Genomic DNA, 19196 nt, shown 5'->3' on the forward strand with positions numbered 1-19196 from the left:
TGGAGCCCTGGGCCAGGGGCCTGCTGTGGGGCTGGGACCCCTCGCTCCTCCGGGAAACCTCTGCCGCCGAGATTCCCTTCCCGGTTTCAACCGCAGCACCTGGTGTGGGCCTGCAGCCCTGTCTCCCCGATTCAGCCCCGATCCACCCCCATCTCCGCCCCTCCTACCGCTCTCGGTGCTGCTTCAGCTCCCTGGTTGTGGGGCTTCTGTTCAGCCAGATTTCAGGAGGCCCTGAGTGACGGTGGTTCTGTGTTTTAGTTGTAATTTTGATGTGGTTGCGGGAGGTGGCTGTTACCTACGCCACTGTCGTTAACCAAGGTTCTTTTAAAAAGGTTCTTAAAAATTGATTTTTAGAGAGGGGGAGAGGGAGAGAAACATTGACGTGAGAGGGAAACACTGGCTGCCTCCTGCACGCCCCCCTACTCGGGATCAAGCCCACAATGCCTGCTTGCACCCTGACCAGGAATCAAACTGGCAAGCTTTTGCTGCAAGGGACGATGCCCAACTGAGCCACAATGGCCAGGTCAACCAAGGTTCTTAAGAGCTACTAAATCAACAGTGACTCACCCTTTTCTCAATTCACTTAGAGGTACGAGTATAACCTAGAATAGGGATAAAAGGGTTATAAACGCACTGGAAAATTAAAATGACTGGATGTGATGTGGCTCCTAATTGTCCACAGTTAAATAGAGGGGGAAGTGTGGAGGGGAAAGGGAGCTGGGGAGATTTCCTGATCCACACCAAGTTTCATACAGTTATGCACAGGACTGTGTTCAGGTACAAATTCATTCCAAGTTTTTAGACAGAAGCCAATTATAAATTATTTTGAAGTCAAGAGTACTGATTATATCTTCCAGAGTCCACTTAAAGCCTACTGAAAAATTCTCACAGAAACGCTTATTAATCTATTTTACATGGCACCTGTAAACAATATCTAAGTAAAATTTTTACCAAGTTAATTTAATAGTCTAGGTAGTAATGTACACTAAAATCCTGGGACTTATGTTACATTTAAAACACAATAGTTCTGCAAGTTCCTGCGAGCAACCTAATTGAGTATGAGAGTAGATGCATCAAGAACATTTCAATACCATTTGCCAAAGTGTTTTGCCCAAGAACTGTAATTAAATCACTCACACAGGATTTTCATTTTTATAGATTAGAAGGAACCCCAATGACTACGATACATTTACAATCAAGTAAGAATCTCTTAACACCTCCAAAGTCAATGGGAAATGACTTGTCTGATGCCTATGGTGGCATCAGACAAGCGAAGTGTAACTGTTAAAAGATGGTGATTGGCAGAAAATAAATTTTCTCTATTTTCTAATAACTGCTTCAGGATATGGATCTGCATGAAGATATGCCTGCCAATGCAAATGTCTATCTCTAGGTCCTCTCCTGTTTAAAAAAAAGACATACTAGGGTATGCGTCCTCAAAGGGGGTTATCACCCCCAAATGGGGCCAAAAGAACCCTTACTCTTTTAATGTATAAAGCAGATACAATACACATACAAGCTTATCTATAATAAATTTATTGGGGTGCTATTAGAAAACTCTAAAAAGGCTTCCTGGGGGAGGGTGATAATGAACTTTGAGAAACACTGAATTAGAAGTCAATCTCTCAGTCACATGCATTTCCTCTTACCACCATCATTAATGCTGTGTCAAAATATCCTTGGTGTTTTTCGTATTTGGACTTTTCATAAGAACAGCATAATAAATATCTCTAGGACAATACTCCAGAATAATTAAGAAACTTATGATTAGCTCTAAACACACATTTAATTATGGCATCTAAGAGACTTATCCTCTGAAACTGACACCAAGTTAGGAAAATCAACATTTATCCAATCATACAAGTACAATTTTAACATCTGGATTAAGAATTACATATTTGAGGCCATAGGTTGGCATTGGCAGCTGAGCTCCAAAATTACCACTTAAAATTCAAAAAGAAAATCTGCAGTCTTTTCAGAAAGCACTCCCTTTCTTTATACTGTTATAGGTGATAGCCATTTACTATAATATTGTAGTAAGTAAACACTACTTTGTCATTATGAAGAAAAAAACTATGATCAGACAAGGATCATAATGTAGTTCTGGAAGACTACACATTCTTTCACTATACACAGTATATAATAGAACAGGGTACACTTTAAATGGCGGTAACATGCAATGATTTGGTTGTAGAAATGTTATGTAGTTTCCGCTACATCAGAATTGTTTGTAGGTGTTTATAGTTTGGGAGCTATAAGGATGAAAAGAGCAATTATTTAATGCTTACATAGTAGATGGCTGAATGTATAAAATACAGTTACCAGTGGACATTAACATGGAATTCACAAAAAATAAAAAATAAAGAAGACTGATCTATATAACCTAAGTATAAGGATGGACTTTATTTTTTTTAAAAGTCTCTTGAGGACTACAAATTACAAAGCAAAAGCAGACCACTACGTAGAAACCTAGTGAATACATTTTGCCTGTGCATGAAAACTTTATAATCAAACTTATTCATTTAACAGTTTCACCCCATTCACAATGGTATCAGTAATAATGCTCTTCTTAAGGTTACTATACACCTTTGTTTCAAATTATACTACATGTTATTCCCTCCAGATGAACTGTTAAACACCAAATTCTTGGCTCACAAAAATGGCACCTTTGAAAGGGGCAATTTCCACTCAGGCTCTGGTGGCATTATTCCAAGCTAGTTTCTTTCAACAATCAAAACTTCCAAAATCATCTTTTAAGATGAAGTCTTTCCACCAAAAAGTGTGGTCACCTTTTGTTTTCTACTCACTACATATATAGTGGGTGGCGGCAAGAAAAGACGAAAATTAAAAGGCAGCCATTAAAATAAATGAATTGTATAGAAAAGGTATTTGGCTCATGGCAATTAAAAACTAAAAAAAGGCAACTAGGGTACGTTAATAGCCAGATGCTTGAGTCATTAATTAGTGGAAATGTTAAGAGAATGATGCTGGTCCTACCACTGCAATCCATTCTTTACACCAAATACTCTAAGCCAATAGGAAATAAGAGTTATAGTTAGAGTTCCAATTAGAACATGCTGACACTTAACATTTTCAACAATTTACTGGGTTTAGTACAGTCATTTCATTACACTATTTCATGAGTCCTTTCCTATCAATCTAAGTGTATGACAAGTGTTAAATTCGTTAAATGACAAGACTTTTCTAAAGGAACAGTTGAAAACAGTATGAAAAGAATACTCCTATGTTTTGCCTAGAAAGATATAAACTGAATTGCAGAAGTTTCTCAATGGGAAAAAGCTCAACTTTCTTCTTCCCACCACCTCTGCCACATGGGATTTCCCAAAGACCTCACTTTCAAGCTTGTTCTCCATGGCTTCACTAAGGAATGAAAATCAAAGAGCAAACAACTGAGCTGAAAAACATCTGGGGTTAAAAAAAATGCAAGAAAATATTAACATGTAAGCAATGGTTCAAATACTCAAGATTCATGTTAATTAATTCAATTACTGTATATGAGATTTTCATACATGAGGAGGGATTTGGGCATACCAAATTATCACACAAATCATTGCTTTTTGAGACTTTGGATACTTTTACAGTTTAATTTGCAAACAGAATTTTTATAACAAATTATTTTTAACCAAATCATATCTTGAAAACTGTTTATATAGAAAACCCAGGAAAAAAGTGAACTGTTCATTGTGGAAGGCCTTAAATTACATTATTACAGTAGAAAATACAGGAGGTAGAAGATAACTGAAAAGACTAATAATGCAACATTAGATTCAAATCTATAGCTCCTGTAAGCTACTTAAAACATGGTTTTAGAAACTAAACCCAACATTTCCAGTAACCATAGAAACAGTTAAAATAAAATTTGCCATGAAAGCCCTTATATCATGCTTGATATAGGGAGGTAGGAAGATGTAAGAACCAGGACACATGAGACATGACATTTTATCTACAACTCCTGTTTGCTTTACTGAGGGTGTAGTTTCAAAATTCAGTCACCTTCTTCAGCTTCAGACTCAGATTCTAGAAAAGGGAGAAAATGCAGTCAAGCATTATATAATATCAGAAAGCAAAAGTTCCCATTTATAACTGCAAAGCTTTTTATTACTGTCCTATTTATATGAGAGGGATATTCAAAAGTATTCATTTGTAAATCTCAAAGTTATTAGATAATCTCAGAATTTTCAAATTTCCTATGAAAGTTTAGTATTATGGCAATCAAAATATTTCGACAGTCTAGTTTTCCTCACCTGCCTTACAGTAAATAAATGAACAAAAATCTGTACTCTAGGTACAAAGCAGTATCTGAATCAAAGAAGGCAGCATATGTGGACACATGCTATGGCTACACTTGACTAGTTCTGTTTTACCAAGCAAACTGCACGAAAGAGGAGGCTTACCTTCTTCAGCATTTTTGAGCCACTCCACAAACTTTTTCATTTGTTCAAGGAAGACGCTTTTCCCCTTTGCAACATGTGCATCTTTATACCACTTCAGAATGGGCTCCTCACTCAGGACTTCAGCTATAAAGAAGAGAGTGATCATTACATTTGGGGAGTTCTCATACACTTCTCTAACTCATGCAGAGTCAGAATCCACCTAAGGTGCAAAAAAGATTCTACTGAAAAAAGTAAGTCTGCATTCAAAACACTTAATTTATATCTTCAACAAGTTAATTTTTAAAGAAAAACGTAAAAGACAAAATGAGAGCCCTACATTAAAAAAAACTTTTAATTAACTTGTTGCCAAAGTCTGAATCTACTATTAGGAAAAATAAACACACCCATTAAACCAGTGATTCTCTCAACTGAAGGCAATTTTACCCCCCAGGGATTTTGACAATGTTTAGAGACATTCTTGATAGTTACAATGGGGAGAGGTACCATTGGCATCTATTGGGAAGATGTCAGGGATGCTTTTAAACACTCCATAACACACAGGATAGTGACCTACAAGATTTATTTGACCCAAAATATCAGTAGTACCAAGGTTGAGAAACCTTGTGATAAATGATCAGAGATATCTGATAGGTAATTTTATTCTTAAATCTTTCCCATTGAGTTTTTTCTTCTTGATAATTTTTTCAAAGTGTGAAAATGACACTGTGGTTTTATTAAAAAGAATAAAAAAGCCCATGTACTTTACAGATTCATACTGGAAGAATTAAGAATTAAATAAAGATGTCTAGGATTTGTTTCTAAATAATGTGAGTGGCAGCAAATAAGCAGGGCTATAGATTCTTTCAAGAAACCTACAAGCTGATAATCACTGAAGCATGGGCTACTTGGAGTTTGTTACCTCATTCTTTCTTTCTTTTGGTTGATCCTTTATGTGCCCTGACTGGGGATCAAACCTGGGAGAAACTCAATCCTGTGATTAGAGTAAAATATTTTAGGGAGCTGGTGCTAAGACAACTATTCATTGGAATTATTTTGAGTATTCTAGGGTTTTTATTAAACGTATTCACAAAATTGAAAATTTAATTAAATTACCTTTATAAAAAAGCACCACTATTTTCTGGAAGGCTTTCATGAAATGAATGTTATCATAGCAATACTCCTGAATCTTCAGTAACAGAGTCAGCTCGGACTGACCTTGAGTAGTAAAGGCAGCAAGGAGAGGGCTGTATTGCTTTTGAAGAGAAGGGAGAAAAGATTTAGTCATTCATTCTGCTAACCATCCATTATAAAATTTCTAAAATATAGAACATAACTCATCTTTTACAACCGCTGTGAATTATATTATACTTAGTGGAAATCAAAACAAATAGTAAAGCAGAAAAATCTGCTAAGCATCTACGTCAAATAAGCAATACTGCACGAAGGATTCCAGATAACTGTCAATACGATGTTTAATATTTTAAAGGAAAAAGAAAATGTTTCTACTTTCCAATATTCCCTAAAAAATAACCACCAAATTACAGGCATAAGCTACTTTTAAACATGTATTCGTTTTTAACCTGTGAACCAAACAAAGCCCAAGTCAGATTTTTTAAAAAGTTACATCAAGAATTAATGTTATTTATGTACTTGTGAATTATCCCCAGGAATCAGATGTGATAAATGCTCTTAGAAAAGCCCAGTAACAGTTCACTTTTCCCAACTTAAAAGCAGAATGTCTTGCCAAGGCACAGATTTAATACCTTCAAGTGCTTGATGGCTTGCTCTGCTACAAGCTCCTCTTTTTTGTTCCATTCTACGGTGCTCATTACACTGGACCAGATTAATCCAATGACAACGGGTTCTGGGATGTTGTTTTTTTTCATCTCCTCCTTGACATACAAAATTATCTGCAAAAGAATCCAATTTAGTCAACAAAAATTGTATGTATGTATGTATGTATGTACATGTTATTATGTATGTACATACTCCATACATCAAAATTAGATCTTACACTAAAGCATAAAAACATGTTCTCATGTAAGTGGCAACCACCACGTGTACCACATGTAATCAGAAAGCTTCTAAAACTGGAAGAGATGCACCTCTGGTTCAAACCTTATTTTAGATATAGGCAAACTAGCTAGGAAAGGACTGAGATGGAAACAGAGGTCTGTCCATTGGCTTGCACCCTACAAAATCCCCCAAGTGCTATAATTTCTGGTGCCAGTAAGGCACTAGAGGCAAAGCCCCAGCATAATATTCTATAGCTATTAATTAAAGCCCACTCTGGTGAAATACTTTAAAATTTTTCTTTTACAAAAACTTAGCCATATAAAGACAGTTGAAACAAAAGTATCTTACATCCTTAAATGGATCACCACGGGACATCTGTTCTTGAAGCTCTTTCTGGAGTTCTTTCCGAGCTCCTATGGTTTGCTGATTCCGAACATATTCTGAAAGCTCTTTTAGGCCTGCCTCAGTGAAATACTTTGTGAAGTGTTCAACGCTTTGTTTATTGGCAGGAAAAAGTTCCTGAAAGGAGAATTTAATCTAGTTAAATTATCTCTAAATCAGATTAAGAAAAACTTCTCTTTCTTCACAGATTACAAATGACAAAGTTCCCTTATTACACTTTCTTGCCAAAAAAGAATGAAAGAAGTTACAAACCATCAGTCTGTTATCCATGCTGACTTTCCGAAGACTTGAAGCCACTGCATTGATGTCTTTTTCATTTATCCATGATTTAAAGAGCTTTACAGCAAAAGCTGCTGAAACGCCTAAAGAGAAGAACACACTTAACATAACCACCTTCCTGGATTCAACCACTGCACCTCCGTTTCCTCCCTCCATAGTTCAACCATACAGGATTACTCACTTTATCCCCACACTTACCCCTGAACTTCCCTCTGCTACTGCTCACCATTCAACTCCAATTTCTCTATTCTACCATTTGCTGGTTGCTTCTTAGTCAAGTTAAACTCTTTTCTAATGTGTAAAATGATGTTAATAGTTTTTACACTTTACAGGGTTGTTGTGAGGATTAAAATAAGGAACGTTAATTACTCAGTACTCTTGCCCTGGCAGGTGTGGCTCAGTTGGTTGTAGCATTATCCTGTACACCAAAAGGTCATGGGTTCAATTCCTGTCCAGGGCACATACCCAGGTTGTGGGTTTGATTTCCCTGTCCAGGTGCTAACAAGAGCAACCAATCAATGTTTCTCTCCCTCTCTCAAATTGATAAAAACATATCCTGGGGTGAGGACTGTAAAAATAATAAAAAATATTCAGTACTCCGTTAAAAAAAACAAAAAAAGTCAGCTTTACTACTGTAAAGTATAATTTAAGTATGGAAATCTATATTAAGAACTTATTTTTCTTTTCAGCTTGACATTTTCCCTATTGGCACTTTCTCTATTAAAGATGTTCCAAAGTCTCCCAATTGTAATTAATCTCTTTATGGATTACCATGGAATTAAATTTTTTTTACTTTATAATCACATTGTGCCTGGATCCTGGACATTTGCTGTATGCTTAAAAGCAAGCCATTAACCCTGAATGCCAAAAGTATACAAATGTCTAACAAATTTGAATCAACCTATTAAATTTAAGGACAGTTAAAAAGGCTATTAAACAAGTCAAATCTAGATAAACTTTATCCTAACTTTTGTATCAGTTCATCTTTCATGCTCTTATCTACCCTATTCTCAGCCAACTAAAAACTTTACTAAAAGTTACTTTGTACTTTACTAAAAGTTAATTACCTTCTTTAACCAAATTCTCATTATAAAGGCTATTAAGAATGGATGCATTAAGTGTTCCATTAGCCAGAAGAACACCAGTCAACATAGCCAGCTTGTTCCTCTCCGACTCTGAAAAACCTTTTAAGAACAGCAGCAGCTATGAAAATAAACAGTTATGGGTTAAAAGAGCAATTATATAAAGAGAAGCAGTAAAGCATACTATACTGGTTACAAGTATGGGCTCTGGAGTACCATCCAAGTTTGTGTCTCAGTTATAATACACATTAGCTGAGCGATCTTAGGAAAGGTAACTTCTGTGCCTCAGTTTCTTCATATGTAAAATGTGGATAAAACTTGCTTCACAGGGTTTTCGTGAATATTAAATGAGTTTAGAGTAGTGCCAGATACTCTATGTTACTAAAAAAATTACCAGATTTTCTGTACACCTATACATAGTATATCTAAGACTCAAATAGCAAGTAAGCTAAATTTCTCTTTCTCAGTGTGTTTAGCTCTGATCCTCTACTCTCTCTCTTTTGAACAAACCCCACTTTGGCTTTTAGTTCTTTTGCCATTTGTTTGGGCACAGAGCTAAGGAACAGCGTATAGCAAATTAAACTAAATGATTTATCCCAAAACTACATTTCAGAATCAGCCTACCTAAATATCTAAAATTATCTCAAATCTAAACAGTACGAAGGTTCCTCAAAAAATTAAAAAATAGAACTACCATATTACCCAACAATCCCACTTCTGGGTATTTATCTGAACACTAATTAAAAAAGATACATGCATCCCTATGTTCACTGCATTACTTAAGTGCCCATCAACAGACAAGTGGATAAAAAAAGCTGTGGTACATATACACAATGGAATATTACTTGGCCATAAAAAAGAGCAAAATCTTACCATTTGTAACAACATGAATGGACCTAGAGAATATTATGCTAAGTGAAATAAATCAGAGAAAGACAAATACCATATGATTTCACATATATGTGGAAATCTAAAAACAAAACAGAAACAAACTCACAGATACAGAGAACAAATTGATGGTTGCCAGATGGAATGATGATTGGTGAAAAAGTGGAAGTGATTAACAAGTACCAATGACAGTTACATTTTAAATGATCTCAAATCTGTGGCAGAATTAGGATTTAACACTCCCCTCTTTGACCTCAACTTTGTTTCCCACAAAGCATATTGCTCCTCGTACCTTTTTTACTTCATCTTCAAAACCTTTCTCCAGGTATTTGTAGCGCCTGATTAACTTGTTAAAAACCTATGAAGAACAGTAAAGAAATATAATAATAAATTCACATGTACAGATGCCAGATTCCTAAAAATATCTAGGTCAGGGCGACTGAAATCTCTCTAGTAGTATCTCCTAGAACAGCAAAGAAGTGAACCTTCTACTAGATATAAGTTTATAAGCTGTTTAAACCAGCTTGGGAAGAGTCTGCTAACTCCCAAACCCTCCAATGTACCAATGTGATGCTGTTAACACTTTAATAGCAGCCCACAATAGATTTTTATTGCCAAATATTAAAGCAAAGACTAATTATTGCTCAAATATGTCATTTACCCATTTGCAGGACATTAACAGCATAAGATCATAAAATACAGTTCTATTTTCCTAATGACATAGATAACAATATCTGTTAGATGCACTTGAATTTTTGGCTTACAGTAATGGAAACATAACTACATATGAAATCTTCAAATGAGATTTTGATTGGTAAGCTAATCTGCCTGTAACTCATTCAGTTTTAAAGCTATATGCAGCCCTGCCGGGCATGGCTAGTGGTTGAACATCAACCTATGATCCAGGAGATAGTGGTTCAATTCCCAGTCAGGACATATGCCTGGGTTGCAGGCTCGATCCCCAATCAGGGGCCTGCAGGAGGCAGCCAATCAATGACTCTCTCATCACTGATGTTTCTATCTCTTTCTCTCCCCTTTCCTCTCTCTCCGAAATCAAGAAAGACATATTAAAAAAAAAAGTTATATGCAGAATAACTTGATGGAAATCATGACAGGGAACTGATTTTCCTTTTCAATTTGACTTTTTGTTTCTTAAAAATGGATTCATTTCAGAGAGACAAAGAGGAAAAGAGCTAATTCAATCTTTTTCTACTTTGTTTTCCTCAACACATTCTGATGTTTCTAATTCATCATATTTCACCAAGAACATTGACTCTAAAACCTTCAATTCAAATTCCTTCAATCTTCTACTGCAACCTCTTAAAAATAGACTTTCCCTTAAACGGTCAGATAGATAGTAGCTAACTGAAATGATTATGTAAAGTTTTATTTACCTGAGCAAATGCTTGCATGGTCTCTAGGTCTTCTTGTGCTGCGAAAACACAGACATCTGTACGCATCATGTCATCTGCCAGTGTACCACCTGGGGCTAGGACAAATACAAAAAATTTGCAGTGACCTTCATTTAAAATAAGTAACCATTTCAATCTTACTTTCTGTGAGGATTCTCATTATAAAATAAAATGATAAAAATTCTAGCAGATGATTTAAAACCAAGTCAATTTCTCAGTAGGAACACAGCTAGGTGGTTCAATATGTGTGAATAAAATGAAACAATTTACAGAAATAACCCACTTTAGCCAACTCAATGAAACTCGATGCATTAACCATTCAATCAATAGTGCCAAATCTGTCACTCAAGTGGAGATATTCAAAGTTGGTTTTAATATATAACTTCACATATAGAAAACCACCCTTCAAGCTTCCAAAAAAGGCTGGCTATAAAAATCCACAAGTTAGAAACTTTATCTTTTAGATACATTTCTAAGTATTTATGGATAAAATGATGTCTATATACTTTAAAATATGGGGTAGGGGGGATGAAATTGGCAGGGCATAAACAGAGTAAGACTGTTAATAATTATTGAAGATGGGTAACAGATCAGCAGTTCATACTATTCTCTCTAGGATCTGTTTGAAGATTTCCTTATTTAATGTTTTAAAATAATTTTATAAACAGGCTCATTGATAGCAGTATTATGAATAGTAAGTAGATATAATATTTCATAATTCTTACTACAAACTGGTAAAAATGAAAAAATATTCATTTGACTAGTCACTAGAATGTATGAATGTTAAGTTTCTGGTTCTACCACTAAGCAACTGAACTGTTTGACTGCATGCAAATCACTGAAGCCTTTCTAAGCCTCCATTCTGCACGTATACAAATGGAGTTCTGGTTCTGTCAGCTTGGCTGTGAGGGTCAATACAATAATACCATGAAAACATTTTGAAATACTTTAAAAAGCTATGGAAATGAAATCACCATCACATTTGAAGATATGTAACTAACTAGCAAATTCTGTTAAGATATCGTGAGCTGTTGAGGGTGGAGGCAGGAGTTAAGTTAACGCAACACTGCAACAGAAATATGTGAGCCATGTAGTGTAATTTAAATCTTCTAGTAGCCATATTAAAAATAAAGGGTGAAATCAATTTTATTATACTTTAACACAACATATCAAAATAGTTTTTAACATTCTAGTATTCAAAGTATTGTTGAAATATGTCTTTAAAATCCAGTGTATTTTACACTTCTAGCACATCTCAATTTGGACAAGCCACATATATATATCTAGTAGCTAATGTACTGAAGCATACAGGACTAGGCATCAGATATATATAGAAGTATTTCGTAAGACAGAACAAGAGGGAGGGGCTTTCAACCTGTTCAAACACAGAGCGGGAGGGGAGAATCACTGACTGGGGATCTCATAGGGGCTTTAGGTTATCAGAAAAGAAAAGTTATGTCCAAATGTTATAATTCTGTAACACTTTTAAATATAAAGCTAGACAGAGCAAGGCAATATGCTAACTTGCTATAAAACTGGGAATTAAAAGTGGAAAAATCCTAAGGGGGTTAAAAAAACCAAAGCTATCCCAATTTGATGGGTTTTTCAAATAGTTCATAGTCTGGTTTCTAACAATCTTCTCCATATAGCACACTTCCCACAAAACCCAGACACTTACCCAGCATTCCCCCGGCCACCAGAATGTCAAAGAGTGTTTCTGCATATCGGCGGTAATCAAGTTTTGCTCCAGAAGCATCAAGAAACTTTGCTACTGCTTCCAAATCAGTACCAGTTTCACTTAAGCCTTGAATAATACAGTCTTGAAACTGAGTAGGGTCAAACCTCTCTTTTTCATCTGGGGGGGGGGGGGGAAGAAAACCCCCAAACATTTAGTTTTAAAAGGCTTACCAAAATGCCATGAAACCACCACCTTAGGAAGTTATAACCACTGAATAAGTCAATCACATTCATCACAATTTCATTTATTTCAACAGCTGGAAAAAATCAAACACAAGCTAGATTATTCAATACCTGGAATGCCAGCAAACAAACAGGAGACTAAACACACATCCTGTGCAAGTTTCCCCTCTGCTAGCACAAGGCAGGTGCCTAGGCACAGAATTATGTAGCTTTTCTTCCACTATTTTTTCACATAAGTCTCATTAAGTGAGCTAAATAAGCTAGTGTGTTCCTACTGCCAGGGGACAATTTCTACCAGGAATGTTCTTCTGTCACCTCTGGGCTTTCCTGAAATTTAGGACATCCTCTAAACCTCAGATAAATTTTATTCTTAAGTGAAATTTTGTCCAAACACTGGAGCTGTTGATTCTTTTCTTTAAATGCTCATAATACTTTGTATGCTTTCTAAATAATCCACTCCTTTGGTACTTATGAAGATCCAATATATGACAGAAACTGCAGTAGCTCCCTTGATTCATTCTTATAACATTGTGAAGTAGAACTTTTTGTTCCCACTGTGTTTTTAGCCCTGGGAACTATTCAGTCCTAGATAAATGAGGATGGTTGTTCACTCTAGCCAAGACCCAATCATCAAGACTTAGGAGGGCATGAGTGATCTCAATCTGGAAACGAGGAAGTGAGATCTCTTCCTGATGCTAACAATAAAATTATTTACATAAAGGTGATACCAGCAATCCACGTACTTAAGAAGATCCAGGGTCTTTCCTATTATTGCTAAATTGCTCTGGTTTCCAACCTCTGTTTCTCCTCTTCATAAAATCTACTGGCTTAAATGTAAACGAATCTGCAAAGGCTAGAATCAAATCACTCTTTGGTCTCCCCACTACAAGGGGACAAACTATAATCGGACATTACAAAAGAGTCAAAATATATATCTCAAAGTATCTCTACGCAGAGTAGAAAAACAATTTATAACCAGTAGTTGACCCAGCTCTCCTTTTCCTCAAAATCTCCTATAAAATAAGGCTGATATGTGCTTTTGAGCAACAATGAGAAGTTTGGGAGAAAAATATTAAACTCAATACAAAATATACCTGAGACCACATCTCATTTAACTTTGTATCACCAGTGTATAATAGTGCCTTGCTACAAAATTCAATATTCATCTAAGTGCCCTGATACAAAGTAGTAGATTGTATTTAGTACTTTTCTTACTAAGCCTGTGAGAAATATTTAATTTCAAAAAACATTACAATGTTAACTCTGTTCCACAACTAACCCCCAGGGGCCAAGTCTGATTTTTCTCATGAATCTTCAGAACGTCTGGGTGAAATTAGTGATCACATTAGGAGCTCTCTCTGTATGAATTAACCTTTTCCCTCAAGCAAAAATTTGCTTAAATGAAATATATGCCACTGAAAATGCAGCCCGTACTTTTTACTTTTCTAAAATAAACAAATAAATAAATAAATTTAAATTACTTAGAAATATTTAGGGTATCTGAAATAGTCAACTAGAAATTCAAGTTCCTTTCTGGTATTTTCTCTTAAGGTTCTAGTACTGAGCAACTGCCATCCAGAGGAACCAAGACATGTTATTCTGGAGGTCTAAAGAGAGATATTTTTAAAACATAAATTATTTACCTCTTTTTCTGGTTTTAAAACGCTGGCCTGATAGCGTTGGCTTTTGCTGCTTTTGATTATTCATAAAAGACACCCTAGGAGAAAAAAAATAAGGCCTTAAAAATCAGGGCTATAATATTCATTTCTAAAACAAAGCATCAAACCTTGGTCTAGTTACTTATAAAACTAATTGTACACGCACTTTCAGTATTGACAATATACTTGGACAGGCAAAAATAATTACCTTCGCTTTAATTAACTATAACTTCAAAGCTTGCATTTCTCCCTACAAGAAACCCTTTAAAGATGGAACCTGAAGTACGCTTTTAGGCGACTATAGAGCCAGTGACTGGTGGCAGATCACCCACTCATAATTTCTGGTCCCTTTCTCATTCCTCTTTAAATTCCCCGACACCTTCCACTGTTAAGCACCACAGAGGCTAACAGAGATTACCAACTAGTCAGTCAACGTGTATGTCACTGTAGGACACTTGTCAAAACGCGAATCCCTTCTGGGAGATCCTACCCTCAAGCCGTACCCGTGACCGCAGGGACGCTTCACCACTCCCGCCCGCAAAACTGACAGCGGCCTAGCCTTCCTTGCCCCATGCCCTACAGTCCAAGCCTCCTCCGAGGGCACGTGTCTCCCTATCCACACCCTTCCCGTGCCTCCCGCGGGAACGACCACCGGCGACCCCGCCTAGTACCCGCTTGGTCTCGGCGGGGCGCCACAGGGGCTGCTCCCAGTGCGGCAGCCCCTTCTCTACTGACCCCGCCGCCGGCGCTGACGCCCGCCGCAACGAGCGGACCACAGGCGCCGAGGCGCTTCGCGCCGGGGGCCCAGCCGCCCCGTACATCCGCCCGCCCTCCAGCGAAAGCAGCCGCGGGGGAGGCGGCCGCAGTGGTGGTGGCGGCTCCTCCGCCCCGCCCGCCGGAACCCCCCACGCGTACACCACCCAACAGAGGCCGCGGCGGCTTTGTTACCCAGGCCGGGCAGGGCCGGAGGGGAGCTGCCTCGGCCACTGCGTCCGCCTCTGGCGCCGCGACGCACCCTCGGGGCCCACGTTCGGGCCCGGGCCGCCCCTCGGCCTCCCTGACGAGGCGGCGGCCCCGGCCCCGGCCCTCGAATACTGGCTCCAGGTCCCGCCCGGCCTCAGGCGACGGCCTCCGCCGGGGTCCGTCCAAGCCCGGCCCACGGAGCCTGCCGCCTCCCTCACTCTCTGCTCCCCGACAAGGGGCCACAGCCTCGACCCCAGACGAGAGGGCGCCGAGCCTCACCGAATTTAAGGCGAAGAGAAAAGGGCCAGAAATTCCAGATGTGGCGACAACTGCGGCGTCTCTCCTCTGCGACCGGAACTAACGCGAGGAGGAGGGAAGAGGCGCCGCCCCCGCCCAGCCGGCCTCCTATCGCGAGATCTCCACCTCCGGGGCCTTGCCCCGCCCCTCTCCGGGCGCCGAGCCCCCGCCTCTTCCATTCCCTGGAGCTCGCGGCGGGAAAGGAGGGTAGGGGAGGGTGGGGGTTTGTAGCCTTTCTTATTCCGTTACGGGTGCCAGGTTTCCCGTACACTCGTCTTCCGCTAGCCTATCGTTCCTTCACCGCGCCGTCATCCGGCCTCCTTGCACATGGAGGGGTTGGGAGGACAAAGGCTCCCCCAGCCTCGGAGGTCGGGCACCTGCGCCCCAGCCCCTTCCCCCGCGACCCCCCTCTAGCGCCGGAAGTCGAAGCCGGAGGGCGGGGCCGGGGGTCTGCGGGCTGGGTCCTAGCCCTCGCGCCCAGCGGGTCCGAGGCGCCCGGGGCGACGGGTTGGCGGGGGCCGGCGGGTGGGGCCGCGCACTGCCCCCGAGGGCAGGGAGGGTCAGTTGCACGGTCGGGGCGACCGTCTGCGCTAGGACTGCTGTCGCCACTCCTGGCAGCGGTCGCTGTCCTCTACCGAGTGCGGCGGTGGGGGGGACTTGAGGCAGCGCTTCGGTCGGCCTCACCGCAGGATTAGGAAGGTCGGTGAGGCGCTCGAGAGCGTGCCTTTCTAACCAGTCGCTAGCGGGGCCGCCGCCGCCCTGGAGGCCGCGCTCTGGAGAGGCCCTGGGGACGGGTCGTCAGGGAGCCGGGCGCGAGCAGGGGCGCGAGGAGGCCGCGGCTGGTGCGGGCGGGGAGGCGGCGAGGCCCGGCCGCCCGCGCGCGCCTTGTTTGCCTCGCCGATGGCTTCCTTACCCTCCTCCTGCCAGAGAAACCCCCCAAACAGGGTTTGTCCCTAAAATCACCCTCTCCGGATCGTGCTTCCCTTTATCAAACACTCTGGTAAATTAGTCTGTGTGATTTCACTTCCTTAACTCTCTACCCTCGGCCCCCGCTCGGTACCATCCTCCGCCGCCTCTGAGCGGTTAAGGTGGTGTCGGCGGCCTCCCGAAACGTCGCTCCCTCTGTCCTCGTCACCTCCCCGAGGCTTCTTTGTGTTTGCCGGCCCCTCTTTTCTGTGCTCGCGCCTCTTGTCTTCTGTCTTGCCTTCTGACGCGTGTCACGGACTTAAATGCCCGAGCCTGAAGTGAGTCTCACAGCAAGGGTTTATGTGGGCCGCTCTGACGGCATATGTGGGGAAGCTAGATCTCAAATGCTCCGGAGTGCGTTTTGAAGTTTCTTTTATACATTTGGAATTAAGGAGGGAGTGAAAGTGGGAGAAAGCAAGATGGGGATTGGATTACGGGGGAGTTAACAACATTATGTGCTCTCTTGAGGTGCGTACCCCGTGGAGGGGCCTGGAAAGGAGGATTGCTTCTGGCATTTCCAAGGAGTGTCAGCCCAGATGCCCAGGAACAATAGGCAGAGCTGGCTTACTTTTACTAAAGAAGTTTCAGGCCTCCCCAGCCCGTTTGGCTCAGGGGTTAGAGCCTCGGCTTGCGGATTAAAAGGTCCCAGGTTCGATTCCAGCCAAGGGCACCTATCTCCATTGCAGACTGGATCCCTGGCCCCGGTTGGGCACGTGCGGGAGGCAACCAATGGATGTGTCTCTCCCACATCAATGTTTCTTTCTCTCCCACTCCCTCTGAAAAGCAATGGAAAAAATATCCTCGGGTGTGGATTTAAAAAAAAGAAAAGAAAAATTATAGACCTGGGCATGACTACCCGTCACACGTGGTAGTCTCATACCTTCCCAGGGATGTAGCTTTATCTCCATTTAAGAGTTCCAAGTTCAAATATTGAATCATTAAGTATTTATTGAGTCCAGAATCTGTGCCCTTCCAGGCTAAGTAAACAGCAGTGCGAGGGGCCTGACCTGCAAAAGGAATGGAAAGAGGCCAGTGTGACAGCCTGGTGGGAGATGAGATGGACCTGAGAAGCAGAGGGAGGTGGGAAGAGTCAGGTCTCTAAGTCTAGCCTTTCCCCCAGATTCCCAGCCCACACTGCTGGCATCGCCTCTGAGTGCCTGCCACACAAAAAACTCTTGGTTCTATCCATTACTCTTCTCCCAAAACTGTATTTCTCACTCCTGAAGTCTTAAAGATACAGTGTTTCACTAATAAAAACATTAGCTACTTTTATACGGCAGGTACATGTGTCATGCATTCTTCTAAGCATTTTATATATTAATCTTATCCCTCAAAACTACCCTATGATCTAGAAACTCTTGTGGACAAAAAGGGGTTCTACAGAAAATACCCTCACAGGGTGATATATAAATTTTTAACTGGGGAGCACACGATGGGTAGTCACACCCAAAGCATATAACTTTTTTAGTAAAAGCCTTATCTTTGCTTTAAGCAGGCCCTGTCCGTTGTTGTGCATCTAGATTTAAAACACCTTTGAAATAAGCTAACCACACTCAAGAAAGCACATAATCTTAACCATCCCGTAATCCAACCCTCATCTTTCTTAGTATAAACTTCCTTATGTTCCCTCCTTAATTCCAAATGCATTAAAAAAAACCCCTGCAAATTGTCACTCTGTAGAGCATTTGAGATCTTGGCTTCCCAGAAATTGCCATCAGTTTGGGCTCAAATAAACTCTTATAAATATTCTTTATAGGTTTATAGGTTTCTTATGTCAACACTATTACAAGCCCCATTTTATAGATGGGAAAACTAAGGCATAGAGAGGTCAGGTAATTACCCAAGGTCATAAAGCTAGTAAGTGGAAGAGCTTGATCTGAAACCCAAGCAGTCTAGTTTCACCATTATAATATACTGCCTTGTGACCAAGATCTTATCTACTCAACAAATACTAATTGAGGGAAGACCACTAGAGATATAGAGATGACAAGTTAGACCTATGCCCTCACGAAGCTTATCTTCTTAAGATGGAATGTTCATCACATTTCTCAGTTCTATCTTTTTACAACACCATCTTGATTTAGGCCTCTATTATCCCTAACTGGGACTTCTGCTTTAACTTCCTAACTGTGCTATTATCCCTTCCTCCACACTTCCAGAGTAATCTTCCCAAAGGCAGCCTGAGTCATTTCAATGTTTAAATGCCTTGGTTTGTACTTGAGACCACCCAGGGATAGTGCTGACCAATGTTTTTCACCTTTACTTCTCATAACATAGTTGGCTCTTTTTTCTTCTTCTTTTTTATTTCTCACCTGAGGATATTTTTTCCAGTGTTTTTCAGAGAGTGAAAAGGGGGAGGGGGGAGGGAGAGAGGGATAGCGAAACATCCATGTGAGAGAGACACACCGATTGGTTGCCTCCTGCACACAGTCCGACCAGGGCCAGAGATTGAGCCTACAACTGAGGTCGTGCCCTTGGCCGGAACTGAACCTGGTACGCTTCAGTCCATGGGCCAACACTCGTAAACCACTGAGCCAAACCGGCCAGGGCATTGGTGGTTCTTAACCTGTTATTACCATCCAGTGTACGGTGTGTCACAAGCAATTTTTCACTAAAAACTATAAGTTAGCAAGTTATTTTCTTTAAAACTTAAAGCAGATTGAAGATAATCTATTATAAATTCTTATTTGCATTCTGATATATATTCTTGGAAGCGAGAGTGAGAGTGGGATTACTAGGAACTGTCTATGGCAGGCAGCCTGTCTTATCTATGCTTTCGAGTGTGCCCACGGGAATTGGTGAGGGAGACATTTGTAAGCTGTATGATGGCAGAAGAGGTTCCAAACAGCAGAACTCTGTGCCTTAGTCAGACTGGACACACTGTGTCTTCCCTCTTTTTGAGGTGCCCTTCCCACATTT

At 40.5% G+C, this 19196-nt stretch overlaps 1 protein-coding gene across 2 annotated transcripts; it reads right to left on the reverse strand.

Moving 5' to 3' along the window:
• Window positions 1–1767: 1767 nt before the first annotated feature.
• Window positions 1768–15387, reverse strand: BZW1 (basic leucine zipper and W2 domains 1). Of its 2 annotated transcripts, XM_016222142.2 has the most exons (12): window positions 15294–15387; window positions 14037–14110; window positions 12152–12328; window positions 10456–10550; window positions 9354–9419; window positions 8159–8294; window positions 7065–7174; window positions 6759–6929; window positions 6158–6304; window positions 5508–5646; window positions 4416–4538; window positions 1768–4038 (listed from the first exon to the last, which is right to left on the reverse strand). In XM_016222142.2, exons 2-12 carry the CDS (start codon window positions 14098–14100, stop codon window positions 4007–4009), a joined length of 1260 nt encoding a protein of 419 aa, XP_016077628.1. In that variant the 5' UTR covers window positions 14101–14110; window positions 15294–15387; the 3' UTR covers window positions 1768–4006. The 2 variants fall into 2 exon arrangements, with proteins under 2 accessions (XP_016077628.1, XP_016077708.1); XM_016222222.2 differs by lacking the exons at window positions 10456–10550; window positions 14037–14110; window positions 15294–15387 and having other exon boundaries at window positions 12146–12315.
• Between the last annotated feature and the right edge of the window lie 3809 nt (window positions 15388–19196).

This window comes from Miniopterus natalensis, chromosome 8 (genome assembly GCF_054644295.1).
Source record: "Miniopterus natalensis isolate mMinNat1 chromosome 8, mMinNat1.hap1, whole genome shotgun sequence".
Taxonomy (NCBI): Eukaryota; Metazoa; Chordata; class Mammalia; order Chiroptera; family Miniopteridae; genus Miniopterus; species Miniopterus natalensis.

Coding starts and splice junctions, on each gene's coding strand:
- BZW1 (XM_016222142.2), bottom strand. CDS start 14,100: ATGAATAATCAAAAGCAGCAAAAGCCAACGCTATCAGGCCAGCGTTTT. Junction 12,329..14,036: donor TTTTAAAACCAGAAAAAGAG/GTAAATAATTTA, acceptor CCCCCCCCCCAG/ATGAAAAAGAGAGGTTTGAC. Junction 6,930..7,064: donor GCATGGATAACAGACTGATG/GTTTGTAACTTC, acceptor TTCTCCTTTCAG/GAACTTTTTCCTGCCAATAA.